The sequence below is a fragment of the Taudactylus pleione genome, unplaced genomic scaffold, assembly GCF_031769625.1.
Source record: "Taudactylus pleione unplaced genomic scaffold, aTauple2 ptg001086l, whole genome shotgun sequence".
Taxonomy (NCBI): Eukaryota; Metazoa; Chordata; class Amphibia; order Anura; family Myobatrachidae; genus Taudactylus; species Taudactylus pleione.
Window position 1 is genome coordinate 678,637 of NW_028285487.1, and position 19,111 is coordinate 697,747.

At 44.3% G+C, this 19,111-nt stretch overlaps 1 protein-coding gene across 2 annotated transcripts in view; it reads right to left on the reverse strand.

The window, feature by feature from the left end:
* Positions 1-254: 254 nt before the first annotated feature.
* PATL2 (PAT1 homolog 2) overlaps positions 255-19,111 on the reverse strand; it is a 53,594-nt gene continuing 34,737 nt past the window's right edge. For both annotated transcript variants that reach the window (XM_088461712.1, XM_088461711.1), the window contains exons 6-20: positions 18,953-19,024; positions 18,209-18,376; positions 17,777-17,863; positions 15,711-15,874; positions 13,779-13,850; positions 12,355-12,493; positions 11,440-11,560; positions 7,634-7,731; positions 6,936-6,989; positions 5,522-5,670; positions 3,134-3,293; positions 2,931-3,071; positions 2,560-2,657; positions 2,040-2,189; positions 255-658 (exon numbers count right to left, since the gene is read on the reverse strand). In XM_088461712.1, coding sequence (XP_088317838.1) covers positions 619-658; positions 2,040-2,189; positions 2,560-2,657; positions 2,931-3,071; positions 3,134-3,293; positions 5,522-5,670; positions 6,936-6,989; positions 7,634-7,731; positions 11,440-11,560; positions 12,355-12,493; positions 13,779-13,850; positions 15,711-15,874; positions 17,777-17,863; positions 18,209-18,376; positions 18,953-19,024 — 1,713 coding nt within the window. In that variant the 3' untranslated portion in view covers positions 255-618. The remainder of the gene's footprint in view (positions 659-2,039; positions 2,190-2,559; positions 2,658-2,930; positions 3,072-3,133; positions 3,294-5,521; positions 5,671-6,935; positions 6,990-7,633; positions 7,732-11,439; positions 11,561-12,354; positions 12,494-13,778; positions 13,851-15,710; positions 15,875-17,776; positions 17,864-18,208; positions 18,377-18,952; positions 19,025-19,111) is intronic.

Sequence of the window (19,111 nt, forward strand, 5' to 3'; positions counted from 1 at the left end):
TATAGTATAAAGCAAGTTACAGTGAGAAGAAATGATACGGTTTACTATGGTTTAATGCAGGTAAAGGCATTGTCCAGCACGTCAGCTGATGTGGAACTATACATCTCAGCATGCCCTAACAGCATCAAAATAATGGCAGTGCATGCTGGGATTTGTAGTTCTTCATATTGCCCACCCCTGGTTTAGAGCATAGTGCATTGATCAGACGATCCGAACAATCTGTTCCCCAAAACAAAAAAAAGTGTAGACACAAGACGTTTTCTTTGTTTATTTTGCAAGTGGTGTACAGGACATAAGTCAATGCTGTGCAAAACTCACACAAACAAAAATATAAATTACATTCATCATTTACACCCCCCATTTTTAATTTATTTTACAGCAGCAATATCGTATCAGTTATTACAAAAAAAAAAAAAAGGAGAATTTCATGGCCTTTCCGACCTCCTGCTCCTTAAAGTTGGGAAAATCATGTCCAAGTTTGACAAAACAAAAACCAAAAAGTTTCCTTTAAAACAGGATTAAATATTTAAATGTACAAAACGGAAGCTCCATCGGATCCATTAGGTTTGGAGCAAGTGAAGCAACGGCTGATCTGTTTTTCATTTCAGAGTCAGCATTTCATGAAGGTACTGCAGCATAGGGGGGCGCTGAAGGACATCTAGGGATGAGGGGGAAACGTTAGACACATAACTTATGTACAACTGGTTTGCAAGTAGCCATCATCCAAGCAATAGTTACACCAAAGAGCATATAAATCTGTTTATTGAAAAATTAGAGAGTTAACATAGAACATTAATATGCAGCCACAATGGGCAGTATGCCATTTAGCATCAAGGCAATAAAACTTGTTCTGTCCACCAGTCAGCGATCCTTACATAGTGTAGTTCTAGACCAGGGGTAATGAACCTTTTATCTGCAGAGGGCCATTTTGATACATAAAACATTATTTGTGGGCCAGGTGCTGGCCGTGCCCCCTCCATGTGACATCACACAGGGGTGGGGGCCACAATCACCGGTGATTACAGTAATGCCCGGAGTATCCTCAAGATGCTCCGGGGGAGCTGTAAGGGCAGCGTAATGACCGTTTGAAGCGTCCTAAGGACACTCCAGGCGGCACTGCTACATAGATGCTGGCTGCAGTGTGCCATTCTAGGCACCCCGCTAGCCAGATGAGGTGAGCAGAAAAAAAAAGCTCAGAGGGCCAGACCAAAAGATTCCACGGGCCTTCTACAGCCCCCGAGCCTGAGGTTCCCCATCCCTGTTCTAGACTTGTCTAAAGTAAGGATCACAAAGTAGCTTTCAGCAAATATACAGGTTAATAACGTACTGCAGGAACTGTAAAAACATTAAGGGAAAATGTATCAAATTCTAAAGCGGGGAGAAGTTGCCCATAGCAAACAGCTACCTATAATTTTATAGAACGCACTTTATAAATTGCGGGATTCTGATTGGAGAAGATGCGCGTAGCAACCAATCTTTAAAATCTTTGATTGTTACCCTTCATTCCAGACAGAAAAAGGAGTTTTTAGATTAAAAATAAGAGGCTCTATGCAGGGCTTCAACATTCAGATCAACCAAACAATATTTTTAGCCCATTTGATTTTTGCTACAGCTTGGCTGTCACCATCCATTTTTGTCCCCTAGCAAAACAAAAAGGAATGTAAGGCTGGATGAGGGGCATTGACGTGTACAGGAGAGCAATACTAGATTGTGGCAATTTACCATGCAGTGTTTATTCAGCATAATACAGAGGAACAGACCCAGTTAAATAACCCCACGTTGCAACATGACGCATTTCGCTCAGGGCTAATAAGAGCAATGAATTAAGCATAAACACCTTCCTTAACCATTTACTTAAATAAATGCAGGGGGGAGAACGGACATTCCATCTGTGGGCATTTTGGCAAAAAATTACCTTCTGCTAGTAACCAGTTTGGTCTTGATTTACTAGTCTATACCTCAAATTAAAGAATCCTCCTCCTTTAGTCATATACTGTACAATAAATAGATAAAGAAAAAATAAAAGTTTGGCATCTTACTCCATTTTGTCCTCTAGTTTATGAATCGTCTGCTTGTCCAGGTAACGGCAGAATAAGGAAAGCAAATTGCTTGGCAAAAAAAGTGGTTCCACCATAGAGGATTTGGAGACATGAGAGAGCTCCTTCGCGACCAGAAATACAGTGTCCGTCCTGCAGGGGAAAAATATATATCTAGTTACAGAAGGGAGACCACATACTCAAAACCAATTCACACTGAATGTAGATTTTAGGCATTATTTGCCAATATTAGATCATGGTAACGTGTTAGCTTTTGAGAACCACCAGAAACTACGCTCCCCCACCCCCCCCCTCCTCCCAAACTACTTTCTGTCTAATACAACCCTTTCATGCAGTCTGACAGTATAGATCCAATTAAGAAAACTCAACTGTCTTTCCTTTCTACTATGAAACATGAATTCCATGATTGCTTACAAAAAAGCCTGGAATTCACTGAACACTCATGTAATCCCCTAGTTTTCCCTACAAGAAGGGAGACAGATTGGTTACTAGAGAACATTACCATTTTTCAAAGTCCCCAATGCATGGTTCCATCGGTGTATCAGAGGACAGCAGACTCTCTCCATGGCTGAGCAAAGCATACAGTATGGAGATTCCAAACTAGGCAAGAGGGAGGGGATAAAAAAAAAAAAAAAAAAAAAAAAAGAAGTAAAAAGATTTTTTCCCAAATTCTTTTAATCAAAAGGTCAGTCAAAAGGATAAAGCTGCCCAAGATAGAGCGCAGATCAGTCTCCACAACCAATAAGGCCTATTTCATGATCCCACTTTAGTACATGTAATCACCACAGTGAACTGGAGACATGGTCTGACGTGAAACCTTACAATAGGTCCTCTAAATTGCAAGCAATGAATGCTGCGGCACTACAAACTTACTTGATTTTGAAACGCCAGTGATAGAGGCAAATGGGGGCTTTCTGGCAATGGCCTAGTGAGTTCTTGAATGACTCTGATCAACTCGGTGAAGGGAAGCTCATTAATTATGGAGGTCAATGGCCCATAGAGTACTGGAAGAGACTGCAAGAAAACCATTAAGCCAGTTGCACCCATCAGGCAATCCAACACCCACTCAAGATTACCTTTTCAGTGCTGTCATTTTTTATGAGGAACGGCAGATGCTGGACCACCGTTTGGAGGATTTCCGCTGCTTGTTCGCTGTGCAGAAACGGCAGGAGCCGAGCGGTTAATTTTTTGCCTTTCCCAACTAGCAGGAGCTGTAAAAACTCATTCTCAGATTCCCTGAAAGACACATTGCAGCAGATTCAAATTGAATTGGTCAAATACTTTTAACCATAAACAGCACACTGGGTGGTATTTTCACTTGTAGCTCTAGCACTGAAAGGAACAGTCAAGATAACCAATCTGTTCTTTGAATAATAGTCTACCTCCCATGCCAAAAATTACCACCCCAGCTACTGCAGGTTGAGGGGTATGCGATAAGTTTCTGGATGTGCAGTGCATAGGTAGAATATCTAGTTGTGAACTGCAATCTTTGACTTAAGTCCACTTCACTTCCTTCAAGAAACTCATAGAACTTAGAGGCCACTGAAGAGCCAAGATCTTCTAGGACTACAAGAGTGGTCTGCGACAGCAGGAGAGTTTTGAATGGCTAAGAGCTGCTTTTGGGGAGGAAGCACCGTCCTGAAACACAGAGTGGTTTGCAAAATGTTGGCACGGGAGACAGTCCCTAAAAGATGGGGAGCGCTGCAGCTGGCCTGTGTCCACCATCACCGATGACAACGTTGCTGCCATGTGGGCCATAGTTGAGGTGGACACCAGGTTGACTGTGGCCCAGTTAAAGGAGATAGGCATCTCATCGGGATCCAACCGCTCGATACTCCATGAAAAGTTTGGTCGGAGCAAGGTTTCTGCACACTGGGAGACTTAGAGTTTGAGTGACCGCAATCAAACCTGGCCAGCATGTTGCAGCTCTGTCAGAGATAATGAGTGGTGATTAAATCCTGGATCTACAGTTTTGACCCAGAAACCAAACAGTCGGCCTAATGGACCCCAGTTGGAGGTGTGCCACCACAGAACTTCCAACGTGAGCGCAGCAGATTGTGGCTGTTTTTGCAGCCAAGACTGGTCTCGTAGCTACCATACCACTCATGGAGCAGCGCACCATCACTGGGGACTGGTACGCCAACTAATGACTCCTGCAAGTGCTGGTAGCCACTACCAGGCACCGTTGAAGAACCTCGCACTGGTGGTGAACTTCTCCATCACAACAATGTACCTGCCCACAAGTCCAGGAAAGTGGTGGATATTCAAGCCCATGAACGCATCCAGGAGCTTGGTCATCCACTGTACAGTCCAGACCTGGACCCCTGCGACTTCATGTTGCCACAAATCAAGCGCAAGGTGAGATTCGTTTTGTGTAACCGGAAGCTGCAGTGTAGACCTTCTTCCAGCATGTAAATGACCAACCTGTTTCGGACTGTTCCAGCTGCTTCGCCAAGTGGTTTGAGAACATGAAACTTTACATAGTCTCATCTGTAGAATACTTTTGAAGAAAAAAAAAAAAGTAACATTCACTTTGTAAATACAATACTTTGTGTATCTGGAAACTTATTGTATACCCCTCGTATTTACTGAAGTACAGATTTATAGAAGTGGAGGTGTTGCCCATAGCAATCAGATTCTACTGATAATTTATCCAGCACCTTCTAGAAGATAATAGCTAGAATCTGATTGGTTGCTATGGGCTTTAGTAAATATACCCCTGAATGTCTGTTCATAGAGGAGGAAGGGACAGGTAAAGAGTGTGTGTGTGTGTGGGGGGGGCGGGGGGGGGGGGGGGCGTGGGGGGGAGTACATAAAGTGGAATTTGGAGAACAGTCTATCAAGACCACACGAAAGGAACCAATCATGCCTTTAGTACTGTACAATAAGGGGAAAGCTTTTTGAAGGTTAAAAATTCTCATTTAACCAAGTCTTTAGCACTGTTTGACTTAGAAACTCAGCATCGCATTTGCTCTCTTGTGGTGGCGAAAGGCAACTTGCACATTACCCATTAAATGAAGTCAGCTTCTGCAGTTAACAGGGTAGATTGAGCAAACCTACTAAAGAGGACAAATGGAGTGGTTACCCATAGCAACCAGATTCTAGCCATTTTATAGAAGGTACTTAATCAATGGTAGCTAAAATATTAGTGTGTAGTTTGTATGTTCTCCCTGTGTTTGTGTGCATTTCCTCCCACACTCCAAAATACATACTGGTAGGTCAATTGGCTCCTGCCTAGTGCATAGGGGTGTGTGTGTGTGGTAGGAAATAGAGTGTAAGCTCCACTGGGGTAGAGACTGCTGTGATTGCCCGAATATTCCCTGTAAAGCTCTGCGGAATATGTGCGTGCTTTATAAATAACGGTTGATAAATAGCAGCACGATTGGTTGCTGTGAGTAGCACCTCAGCTTATCCTGTTGACAAGGTTGGATAAATATCCCCCCTAAGTTCCACACAGAACCTACTCATCATATCCGCCAGCCCCAATCTTTAGCGCCTCGTAGATCCTCTGCACTTTGTAGCTCTGCTTTTGCTGGAAGAGAATGTGCTGCTCGGCAGGTATGTGATGCATTTTCTTCTCCATCTCTTCCACCTCTAGCAACATCACAAACAGCTGAAATACATAAACACTAGTGATTCTCAACCAAAATGGAGACAGAGCATCACTGGTTAAACATCTTCATCCTTAGCCAGCTAATCTCACCACTGGAAGGGCTGCCACAGAAATGCCAAGGCCGTAAAAGGCTTTGATCAAATATAGTATTTTCTTGGTTTTATATGAATAGGTATTGTGGAGGTACAAATACCGCTGCAGTTCTCGTCAAGTAGGCTTCCGCATGCAAGTGACAGTCGGCGAACCATGGCTCCTGTGATCATGCCATAACTGGCTCTTTTACCTATATTAGACCGTGCAATAAAGAGCCCAATCATTGGCAGAGACCCATTTTAGCTGAGAATCTGGTTTGCCGCCTTTTGGGAAATAGACCACTTTGCCAGTTTGAGTCATGGTATAACATGACCAGTGTTGGGGTACAGGTGGAAGAGGCTGCTGCATTTGGTATGGAGAGACCCAGTACTGCCTAATTGGGATATAGGAAGACAAGAGGAGTCTTAATACCCAGAGTATTAAGGATTTTTCTACTTCAGACTGTTGATAGGGCAGTGCGCTACTGCACAGACTCCATTTTCTTCCCTCAGGGAGGCTTCAAACCCTGCTCCAAAATGGGCTCCGAGGTAAGTACTACACATGCCTGACACTATCTTGCCATTGTGTAATGGAGCATACATACGGTCAGATGAACGATTTTGCTAACTATTTGAATAATTTGAACTACGAACGATTTGACTGCATTAAAATGACCGAAATCGTCCAAAACTGACTGCAAACACATCAGATGTCAGATATCGTTATCTGACCATTGGGAACGCGCATCGTTCAGACATGTCAGATTTTCCTTCAGATCTGAACAATTTAAAAAATCGTTCATAGCTGGAGAAAACTCTGACCCTGTATGCACCATAAGTGTCACAGTGGGAGACTGGGTCTTGCTGGAGTTAAGTGGGTGACATCAGTGTTCGTACCTGCCATTACCGCTGTTCCAGCACATGTAATATATAGTCACCAGCTGGTGTGCTTTATCACACCCCACCCTGCTCCATTACAACAACTGTGGATCAGCGAGTACACCTGTACATCATCTATCCGCCAATAAACCATCCCACTGGTTAAGCAGCTGGGCTGTCTGTAGTGATAAGGCATCGACAGATGTGTACGTAACTCTGCCATACCACCGCACCCGTATGCATGCGCTTCTCCAACAGAAACGTCTCTAGGGACAGTCACCCTATACTACATGTAACAAGAAAAACATTTCCAACCTTCTCAATGTGTTTTAGCACCCGCAACTTTTGGTAGCCGAGAGCCTTTATATCCTGGAAAGAAGAAGACAGATAATCTATTACAAAGATGGTTTAGGAAACTCAGGCAAAACTACATTTCAGGGAAATAAAAAACAAAACTAAAAACACACAATTAAAAAAAATGTTGCAGTAGTTTACAGGCAGAGAAGGGCGTATCACTGGTTACAGAGTATAAATCTCTCACACTTGCCTACAGTCATTGCTACATATCATGTACGTGTATTCAGTCTAGATAGGGACCAGTCACCTTTATAGACCCTTATTGGTGAGGTCACACGTTTCACTGGTCCTTTAGGCAGGACACGCAATGGCTGCCATAAAGTCAGCAGAAAGCGCAGTGTAGGAAGGTAATATTTTCTTGCTGTAAAAGTTAAAACCACCTTTTTTTCCCCCCACAATCCACACCCAATAATTAACGCAACAGTTTTAATGTTTACATTACGCCAATAGCAGGATTTGTTGTGTACCAGTGGGGGGCACCTCACAGATTGGGAATGCACAGGCTGGAGGGAGATCTGGCAGTAATGGAGTGATCATGTGGAAGGAAGGAACATTCTGTAGACCAAAGCCAGCGACGCAGAATACAAACTGCTATACTTTTTATTCAGAGCCCCCCTAACTGACCATGGCAGGAGATTGTGGCTTCATGTACTTACTTCATCCGGTAGGACATAGGAAATGGCATCAATGGCTCTTCTGGGGCTGTAACAGGTGGAAACTGCAACTTGTCCTAGTGAACCTTCAATGTGAACCACTGGGTCAGCACAGGGGGGAGGGCGGAGAAAATACACATTAACAGTTTGACAAAGAAATAATTAAGTTACTTGTGCTCAAGTATGGCTATCCCTAAAACCTGGACTGAGTGTGCCTTGAGGACCGTGGTTGGGAACCCCTGCCTTAGGGACTATGGGGCCCACCAATAAGTGTATTTGCAATGCGATCTTGGCTCAAAATTCACATTCTAGTATGCATCAGGGATGACATGTTTCAAATTGCACATAGAAACCTAGAATTTGACAGCAGATAAGAATCATTTGGCCCATCTAGTCTGACCATTTGGGGTTAAGGATGGGTTAGAAGTTTGGTTAGGGTCAGGGGTTAAGGTAGGTTGTTAGGGTATTAGTCAGGGGCGTATCTATAATGGGTGCAGGGTGTGCGGTGCACACGGGCCCCTGGGTCCATGCGGAGCCACGCACACCCATATTACTTAAGAAAAAAAAAAAAGATGGCGTTGGATGCAGGGGCCAAGCTCCGGAATGCTTTGTATTCCAGACCTTGGTAAATCCAACAACATTGCATCCCCCGTAGAAACACTAGTGTTTTCGGGGAATACAGTATGCCGCAAATATTTGATAAACAGGCCCCTTTGAATGGTTTCTATTGGTGTGGATAAAAAAATAAATAAAAGAAAAACAATTTGAATCTTGGGGAAAAAACACTTCTTTCCAATATAAAACATTTAGTGCAAACTATGAAAACTGTTCTGGTCATGTTAGGCCACCATATGGATTACAGTGACATGCGGTGAGGTAAATGGCTGGGGAGGGAATGACTAGTATTAGACCCAGATATACACATACATACTGTATATGAACCCGCAGGTTCATGTGGGCATTATAGAAAGGTGCAGCAGTATATAGCGCTGGAAAGTTGGTGAGTTTTGATCAGGGATGTACGGAAACATTAGACTTGGGAGGCAGTGCCTCACCTACCATACACTTTTTACGCCAGAGTTTAGCTGTAAAAAAAAATTATTAGAATACAAAGATAGTTTACATTTTATATTTTTTTTTACAGCCAAAAACTCTGGAGTATACTGAAGTGACAGGAAAGGCTCTGCCTCACCTGACCGCACATCACATCAGTGCTAGCCAGAGTTGCCTACCCTCCCGATTTTCGCGGGAGTCTCCCGAATAAAGGTGGGAGCTCCCGCAACCCCGTAAAGTTGAATCCCCCGCATTCCCTCTGCCCTGTCTAAAAATCCGGACTGCGCATGCGCGAGTCCGGAGGTAAAGGGGACGGGGCCCGAGCTTAAGACGCAGGGGTGCACTCACCGGGTGCAGGGAGGCAGGAGTGTGGCTGCTGTGAGGTCTCCTGGGCACGCCTTCCCCTGCTCACAGACTGATGCTGGGAGAGACTGATGCTCCCAGCATTCCCTGGCCAGCCTGTGATGACAGAGGGGGGGAAGAGCCGACGCCGGAGGACACTGAAGACAGAGGAGCTGCCGGAGACTGAGTGTTAGAGCTCACTGCAGCTCCTGCCACATGTATAACTCATGTCAGTGCCGTGGGGGAGGGAGGGAGGGAGATCTATTACTGTGTAATTCTATGTGTGTGTGTTTGTATGTGTAGTAATGTGATGTCTGTGTGTGTAGTAATGTATGTGTAGTAATGTATGTGTAGTAATGTATGTGTAGTAATGTATGTGTAGTAATGTATGTGTAGTAATGTATGTGTACTAATGTGATGTATGTGTGTGTACTAATGTGATGTATGTGTGTGTACTAATGTGATGTATGTGTGTGTACTGGTGTGTGTGTGTACTAATGTGATGTATGTGTGTACTAATGTGATGTATGTGTGTGTACTAATGTGATGTATGTGTGTGTACTAATGTGATGTATGTGTGTGTACTGGTGTGATGTATGTGTGTGTACTGGTGTGTGTACTGGTGTGTGTGTGTGTACTGGTGTGTGTGTGTGTGTGTACTGGTGTGTGTGTGTGTGTGTACTGGTGTGTGTGCGTACTGGTGTGTGTGCGTGTGTGTGTGTACTGGTGTGTGTGTGTGTGTGTGTGTACTGGTGTGTGTGTGTGTGTGTGTGTACTGGTGTGTGTGTGTGTGTGTGTGTACTGGTGTGTGTGTGTGTGTGTGTGTGTGTACTGGTGTGTGTGTGTGTGTACTGGTGTGTGTGTGTGTGTGTGTGTGTGGGGAGGTGAAATCTTCATATGATGTGTGCGACTGACTGGGTGTCTGTGTGAGAGACTGTGTGTGTGTGTGAATCTATTCATGGGATGTGCTGAGACTGTCTGTGTGTGACTGTGGGGCCCATTTATTAATGATCGCATTTTGCAATGCGATCAGGGCATGCAGTATCGCCCCTGATCGCATTGCAAAATGCGATCCTATCTGCCGGATGTATTATCCGGGACATGCAGGGAGACTGGCTCCGAAAAGAGCCCGTCCCTGCGATGTCTCCGGAGGGCAGTCGGGGCTTCTGCGCATGCGCAGTCCCGCGGACTGCACATGAGCGGCGCCGATTGCCGGCGGAGGGATCTGGCAGATCCCTCCGCCGGCTGATATGCGGTAAGTGCCCATAGGAAACAGCGGCTAACGCCATCTTTAGATAGCGTTAGCTGCTGGGGCCAATATCGGGAGTGCTTCGCATTCCTGATATTGATACATTTGGCAGCATCGCATCCCCCATAGAAACCTATGGGGGAGGCGGCTGCCGGCGGCAATGGAGGGATCGCAGCAGGTATCGGAGATGCTTGCTGCGGTCCCTCCTTCATACATTCGGGGGATACTAAGTATTTGAGGTAAACCCCCGAAAACAGGTGTTTTCGGGGAATTTACCTCAAATGCACTTTGATAAATGGGCCCCTGTGTATGAATCTATTCATAGGATGTGTATGTGAGACTGTGTGTGTGTGTGTGTGTGTGTGTGTGTGTGTGTGTGTGTGTATGTGAGACTGTGTGTGTGTGTGTGTATGTGAGACTGTGTGTTTGTTTGTGTGTGAATCTATTCATATAAATGAATGTGTGAGTCTGGGGGGGAATCTATTAATGTCAATATGGCAGGGTAGAGATGTATTAGTGTCAGTGGGGGAGCTAGGGCGTCAGCTTATAGGAATATATACGCCCATAGGTGGAGTTAGACACGCCCTTTGGTTGGAGCAGACCACGCCCCCACAACGGCACGTCGCATTCTGCAGCCATCTACAATCTCCCTCAAAGTCATTTTCAAAAGTAGGCAAGTATGGTGCTAGCCGTTTGCCCAGATATAAGGGAGCTCAGTATTGTCGCCCCAAACATAATCCAGTTCAAACACCCAGGGCAGTACAGTCCACTGATCTGTATAAGGGGAACTGGAGAGCAGAGGCTCAGTAAGGGAAGGGCAGACAAGCCTTCACCAAAATCAGCTTCTGTTAAGATGTCGGATTCTAGGATGTGTTTTACCCCTTTTCTTAATTTTTATATTATATAGTTTTCTTATTCTAATATCTCCAGGCATGCATTGTTACCTGGCTTGAGCCCTGTAGTATACTGGCCCTTCTAACTCCATCTCCCCATAGCTCCCTAACACTTCTATAATTTACTTATTTCCTGTATTTGTAAAGATGTTTGACACCCAATAATGAAAAATAATTGAGTAAAAAAAAAAAATATTTTTTTTTTCTTCAAATTACACAAGCACAGTTGAAGTGAGGATAACATAATACAGTGTTACTCAGGTATAAATTACCAGATTCATAGGTCTCTGCCTTCTGGATGTAAGGAGTAACCAGTTTAGTGGGTTCTTTCTTTTTGCGGTCCCCAAAAAGCTCCTCTTCAGCCATTCGACTTTCCAGCTTCTCATAGTAGGTCTATGTACATGGAGTTAAAATAATAAGAAAAAAAAAAAAAAAAAAAGTATTTTTTTGCATAGTTTGAGTTCAGCTTTAATAGTTTAGGATCCTCGCCTTGGAGTTCTATTCCGTCTTTTTAAAACCCAATAGAGAAGCCAATTTAATGTCACATTAGGCAACGTTTACATTCAATCAGCTTTGTACAAAGAATGGTTCATGCCAGTGATACCCGGCACCCATGAAGTGGCGCAGGTTAGGAACATACCATGCGGAACCAGAAACTATTCCTAGAGATACATATCTCCCACTGAGGGGAGTACCTCTGATCTTCTGTAACATTCATTAAAAGCATATCTATATTTTATAGAGGGGGGGGGGGGGATTCAATTGTTGTTGTTTTTTTTGGGGGGGGGGGAGTTCCAATGGGCGTCTGACCGGAGCAACAATCGAATTGCTCTGACAGATGCCCATTAGCCGTGGCAGCCTCCTGGAGGTGCGAGAAAAGAAAAAAAAATAAAAAAATCCAAAGTCTGAGTTTTGGGCGCCCAAACTAGGAGTTTTGCCACTTTGCGCGACTAAACCTGGTGCTTCTGGGCGTGTTAAACACTGATTGGAGTCTATTGGAGAAACCATTGACTTGTTGACGGACGCCCCCCCCCAAAAAAACAATTGAATTCCCCCTATGACTAATATCTAACCCAACTATAATCTTGTATGACTTTCCTCATGATTGATTTACAGTTTAAGACAGGAGAATATATTTTGTCGTCTTATACCAAGTATATCCTACTTACGTAGTATGACAGATGTACCTGGTAGTAATAGTCATCTAGATGTGGGTTTTCACTTTGTAACTGAATCATCTGCAGTCTGATCACCCATTCCTTCTCCTTCTGAGACATTAAGCTTGCGTACGGATCTGGTCTCCTATCCCACTGCTTGCGGGTGGTGCTATTGCGGAAGTAAAGGATCTCATTTAAGTCTTCTTACAGACATGTCACGTGGTAGACATTTTATACAAATATAATTATATAATATTTAATTGGTCATAACGTACTAGAAAACAGTGGTTCTCAACCCCAAAGTTTTCCTAACAGGCCCATCTGGCACTCCTGGCAAATGCCATAAGGACAGATGACCAGATCCGCCGTTCCGGCGTCAAACCCCGGCCTAGCAGCTCCACTTCCCGGCTGGGAATCCTGACACAAGCTGCAAGGCCACACCCCTGTGACAGCACAGCCCTTTTTAGGCGAGACCACGCCTCTTTTGCGGACACGTGCACAGGTAGACTGCCAGGGATGCTTAGCAACTCCAGTCCGTCCCTGCTAATAGGTCACCTTTTCACGATTTAGGTGGAAGTAGGAGAGATAATTATTGACCCAGCAAAATAAATAACCTCACCTTTGCAACATAAAAGAAAAACACAAAAAACATGACCTATTGGTACTTCAGGACTGGACTTGAGAACCCCATGCTATAGAAGACGATCAGATGAATCTTTAACGTTTAAGGCCTCATTAGCATTCTGATTGTTTAACTGCAACGTTTAAGTCAAGTAGAAGAAAAGACCAGACAACAGATGTTTCTTCCCAAACATCTGTAGGTTCCCATAAAAGCTTAAAGCTTAGTAAACTGTGGAGACTAAAGTGATCGGACACCCACGTTTCAGCTGGTTTGGCATGGGTCCACTAGTTGTAATGCATGGTCACATTAACTCTGAGAAGTTTAAAGAGGTCCTCGATAACTGTGCCCCCTATATTATGGTAGTACTACAGAACAAAAGTTTTTTTATTTTATTTTTTTCTTCATCAGGAAGACAATGCCACCTGTCATGTTTCCAGGACGACGCTGGACTGGTACATAGAAAATCCGGTAACCCGGATGGACTGGCCAACTCGGAGTCCAGATCTCAACCTCATTGAGAACCTCTGGGGCGAATTGGAGCGATTGGAGCATAACCAGGCAGACTCAACCACCTTTAGCGTTACAGTTTGTCACTGTACTTAAGGCGTAATGGCAAAAGTTACCGCCTGCTGTTGTCCAGGACTTTGTGGACCGTTTGGCAAGAAGGGTGTCTGCCGTAATCACTGCACGTGGTGGACCTACAAAGTACTGACGTCAAAATCTCGCTGATCTATTTGCAGTCAGTGTCCAATCACTTGTCCCCATAGTGTAGTTATCAAAGACTGGACCCCCTTCCTTGCCATTACATTATAGCCCAGACTAGCAGACTTACTTCTGTACGCGTTGTCGCTGACTAAGAATCCGACGATGTTGAGGATGCAGCTGGGTTACATGCCCTGGAACCCTGCATGGTAAACACACAGAATACTGCTTCAACACGTGTAGAATCTTGATTAATGCGTTTATGTGTAATTTCCTGACTGTAGTCATAAGACTTCTAGCTGTTCTGGGAGCTATTTACTAAGCTGTGTTAGGAAATAAAGTGAAATGAGATAAGGTAACCCACCAATCAACTCCTGTCATTCTTCAAATACAGCCTGTGAGATGGCAGTTAGGAGATAAAGTGAATGGAGGTACAGTACCAGCCAATCAGCTCCTAACATAGCTTAGTAAATAGACCCCTCTGTCTCTTAATGCAAAGCTAAACTGACGTTTGAGTGGGGGTTGCGGGGGAGCATACTCTATTTTGCCAGTGATCCTCTACAGCAGAGGTAACCAACCTCGGTCCTCAGGAGCTACCAATAGTTCACGTTTTCCAGATCACCTAGCTGGTGCACCGATGTATTTATTACTCACTAACACATTTGAAAAGATCCACAGGTGAAACTAATTATTTCGCTTGTGATTATGTGAGGAGACCTGGAAAATATGCACTGTTGGTAGCTCACGAGGACCAGGGTTGGCTACCCCTGCTCTACACCATACTCGCCGCCAATCAGCTCCCTCCTTCCGGGAGGCAGCAGATTGTCAGCTAACAGCGCGGGCGTGTCCAGACATTTACGGCACATTGGGGGTGGAGCTGGGCAATTGAGTCATCGTGGCCCCGCCCCCTCTTCACAATGCCGTTATTTTCGGCATTGTGAAGCAGGAGGCCGGGTCAAGATGAGGTGATTGGCGATACTGAGGCGTTACTGGTTTTAAACCCCAAATACACATTCCAAGGTTCAAAAACATTGCTAAATCCACCTAGAGCTATTGTGTATAAACTCATTCTGGTCATAGCAGCTTCAGATATCCAGAATCAGCCAAATACATTCAAACGCTGCCCTTTGATTAGGCGCTAAGGAAAGCCAGATCTGAGTGTAAAACTTGGGGAGGGGGCGGGAAAATAAATTAGGGACTGTGTTTACCCCACAGCTAATTAAATGCGCTGCCCAATAAATTTAGTTGCGGGTACCCCGTGCGCCAAGCCCCACAGGGTGGAGTTTCCCTTGCAGCCTCAGGAGCTGTGAAGAAAAATCTGCGTTAAAATGAAGACTCTGCATTGTAACGCTCGGGAAAACTTAGATTCCTGCTCTTTGCACCAGGGGCATATTAAGAGAGGAGGGTGCCCATCTGCATTCCCTGTCTGGGGCCCCCTCCTCTCTCCCCAGTGGCCGCCAGCGCAATGACAGCGGTAGTAGACTCACTAGGTCAGCGCCATTTTGCCTACTGTGCATGCGCAAAATGGCCATGGTGGCCATTTTCATGGCGTTGTGTAATGCTGCTCCAGCCAACGTGGGAGGCAAGTATTAAAACATGGGTGCAGGGTGTGTGGTGTGGGCCCCCCCTGCTTTACACTGAATCTATGGGTTAGTGAATGCCCCTGGTTTACTGGGGAAAAAAGGCAGATTCATTGGATAGCTCTGGAAGTGAAACCCAGAGTTATTCCCAGCGCCTAATTTTAATTCCCCTGTTAATCGGGGGTGCATCAAACTTTCTGAAGAGGACAGGCGGTGAAGTTGACCTCAGCAACCAATCAGGTCCTAGCTATTACATTATAGAATGTACTACATTCATTATTGCTAAAAGCAGATTGGTTATTATGGGGTAACTTCAAACTTGCCCTCTTCAGAAGACTTGATACATTTCCCCCCCCCCTTAATCCAAAATAGCCTCCACAAAATGGAATATTCAAAGCGCTACAAGCAGATATTTACCACCTCAATGAGTATTCTGCAGTCATGCCACAAAGTATGCAGCGGGGAAAGGATATAAAACTTACTTAAACCTCTGCAGGGTGTTACCCGCTGGGCTAAAGAAAGGCGACATATTTGGAGACATCGGCCCGAAGTGCATACTGACCATCTTAGGGGTCATCGGTCTATTGGGAGTGCTGATATTGGGCGACATTGGCCTAAATGGAGTCTGGGACATAAAACCTGGAGGCTAAAAGGAAAAAAATAAATAAAAAATTGTCTGACAAACGTTGCAAAAGTCAGGAGTACATACTAGAAAACCTGCATGTACAGCAGAGGCAGTAGGAAAAGTACACACAGTGTGCCATACATATCCAGTGTGATCTGTGGGTGCCTGGCAATGCCAGGTCTCCTCTCATCCCAGCTCCACTACCAAGCCTCCACATACCACCCCTCCCCCCAAACAGTTTTAAATAAGAAAACTATTCTAATTCCCAGGGGCCTATTCATCAACACTAAAATAACATTTTTAAGGACATTTTCCTTAAATAACGTTATTTTGGTATTCATGAACACACTTGGCACAGGAGATATCACTGATATCTCCTTGCTAAGCCCTCCTGCGTTAATTTTCACACTCCCCATACATTAGTACAGGGATATGGAAATTATGCTATTCATCAAATTCCGAAAATTATGTATTTTCGGAATTTGATGGAGTTACTATTCGCCACTGTGAGGTGGCGAACAGCAGGTAACACTTACCTGTGTCAGCGTGGGCAGGTCCCCCGGCGTCTCCCTCGGGCGCGCTGGTCTCTCCTCTGGTGGTTTAGTCTGCTATGCTGACATTGTGTTCTCCAGGCAGAACACAATAAAGTTTAGTGAAAAAACTTTAAAATTAAAAAAAAAAAAAAAAAACAGTAGTGTGCTCTGCTGGGAGACCATGTGACAGCACAGCAGACGGAGCCTGCTGCGGACAGGTAAGGGGTGAACGGGGGGGGGACCTAACTTAATTACAAGAGGAATTCATAATTTCTCTTCTCCCTAAGTAGCACACCATGCGAGTTCTAAACCTAATTACCTCCATCTGTATTTTAGGTATAATGAATAGGCCCCCCAATCTGCTAGAAGTAGGTGTTTAATACCAATACAAGGATCCTATGCCATATATACATTGAATTAGTCACCTTGTTTTACTACTTTGGAGAGACTAGGGGGCCTATTCATTATACCTAAAATACTGATGGACGTAATTAGGTTTAGAACTCGCATGGATTTCTACCTAATTACAGGAGGAATTAATCATTCCTCCTCCCCATAACCATCTATTCCGAAAAGCTGTCATTTTTGCGATGACAGCTTTTCGGGAAATAGATACTTTTCCCTCACTACACTGCATTACTGCAGCTGGAAAGAGTGCTGCACATTGCCCTGTTACATCTGTAAATCCAGCGCATGCGCAGCACTGCCTACAGATGCGGTAGGTTAGTGTGTGTCCCCCCCAGCTCACCCCCCCCACCCCCGTTCAGCACTTACCTGTCTGCGCAGCAGCCACTGGCTCCGACTGGCTCCGTCTGCTGTGCTGTCACACGGTCTCCCAGCAGAGCTCACTACTGTTTAGGAGAAAAAATTAAAAAATTTCCTTCTCTTAAACAGTAAAGTTTTTTTTCTCCTAAACTTTGTGTTCTGCCTGGAGAACACAATGTCAGCATAGCAGATGGAGCCACCAGAGCGCCGGAGAGAGACGCTGAGGGACCTGCACATGCTGATACAGGTAAGTGTTACCTGCTATTCGCCACCTCACAGTGGCGGATAGTACCACCATCAAATTCAGAAAATACATCATTTTCGGAATTTGATGAATACCATATTTTCCATATCCCCATACTAATGTATGGGGAGTGTGGAAATTAACGCAGTGGGCTTAGCAAGGAGATATCAGTGATATATCCTGTGCTAAGTGTGTTCATGAATACCAAAATAACGTTATTTAAGGAAAATGTCCTTAAAAACGTTATTTTAGTGTTGATGAATAGGCCCCTAGGAAAGGTAATTATCTGGGATTAATGCAGCCAGTTGTAATAAAACCCTCCATGACCTATGTGATGAAGATGCACCATTCACAGCACACAGATAACAAGACCAGCATCACCTGATTTGGATTGAACGGTGGATGCGCTCTTGGTGGAGGCGTGAACGGAAATGGCGGACGCATGTTACGTGGCACTAATGGAGATTGCTGAAACAAGCACACAAAACCCATTATTAATGACAGTCTGCTCAGATTACCAAGGGACACAGACATCCAGGCCATGATTTTATAGAACTCTGAAAGCAAAAAGGAAAAACCGAATTAGACTTTTGGACTAGCAGATTATGGCCAGGAGTATGCAGCATTTTTACTTTGACTCCTTTAAGTACCTTAGACGGATATTTAGAGTTAGACTCCCATCTGCAGCAGCACTTAAATTAAATAAGCAAAAATACTCCAAATGCAGGACATCCAAGTTATAGGAACTTTTTTTTATTGACCAGCTTTAATTATGGCTGTACCATTCCTTATTCCAAGATAATTCTCCATTACCTGCCTAAAGAAGCGCGGACGGAACAGCTTCGGGGACATCCTACCCATTTCCGGTCCTTTGAGCCGCTGTGCACACATGTATTGTCTCTGCATAGGAGAGCCCAAGAATTCTAAGTTGGTGGGTGGAATGTATGGTGCTTTATCCATTACTCTTAAGATTGCTTTATCCTAAAGGATGGTGGAAAGAGGGAGAAAAAAAAAAAGTTTACTCTCAGGGGTAAATTTACTAAGATGGGAGTTCTATTAAGTGATGTAGCCTATAGCAACCAGTCAGATTCTACTTATTTATCTAGCACCTTCTAGAAGATAATACCTGGAATCTGGTTGCTATGGGCAACATCACTTCTTAATAGAACTCCCATCTTACTACATTTACACCTCAGTCAACAACTCATCCAGTTGGTTAATTATTTGGCATTGGTCCTGTCACTCAGGCTACCTTTGGGTGGCCAGTTTAGTAGACTAGTGAGCAGGTCACTGCCTTCCACCGGTCCACAAACCACATCCGAAATTATGCTGCTGAGAGTTTTCAATAAGCCAACAGGGCAGCTACAGGGGATATTAAGCAGGCTCCCTTAAAAATGGAGGCCACCCCAGCCAAACAAGCTACAAATTGGGTACAGTAATGCACTTCACAACTAAAACATTGGCACCCAAATGAGTAATGGTTTTAAAGTTCCCCCATCAACCCATACAAAATAGAAAAAAACGAAAAACAAACAAAAAAACACAACACTAAAAAACCTCCATTATCTGTCCAGCAACTGCAGCTCTTCCCTTTGGAGATCCTTCCCATAGTCCTGAATCCACACCAGTCTGTAAATCACAGAAATAAAAATAGTCTGCACACAATGGAGGCAGCCATTTTATTGGGGCTGAACAATGTTTCAGCATATTCATTCA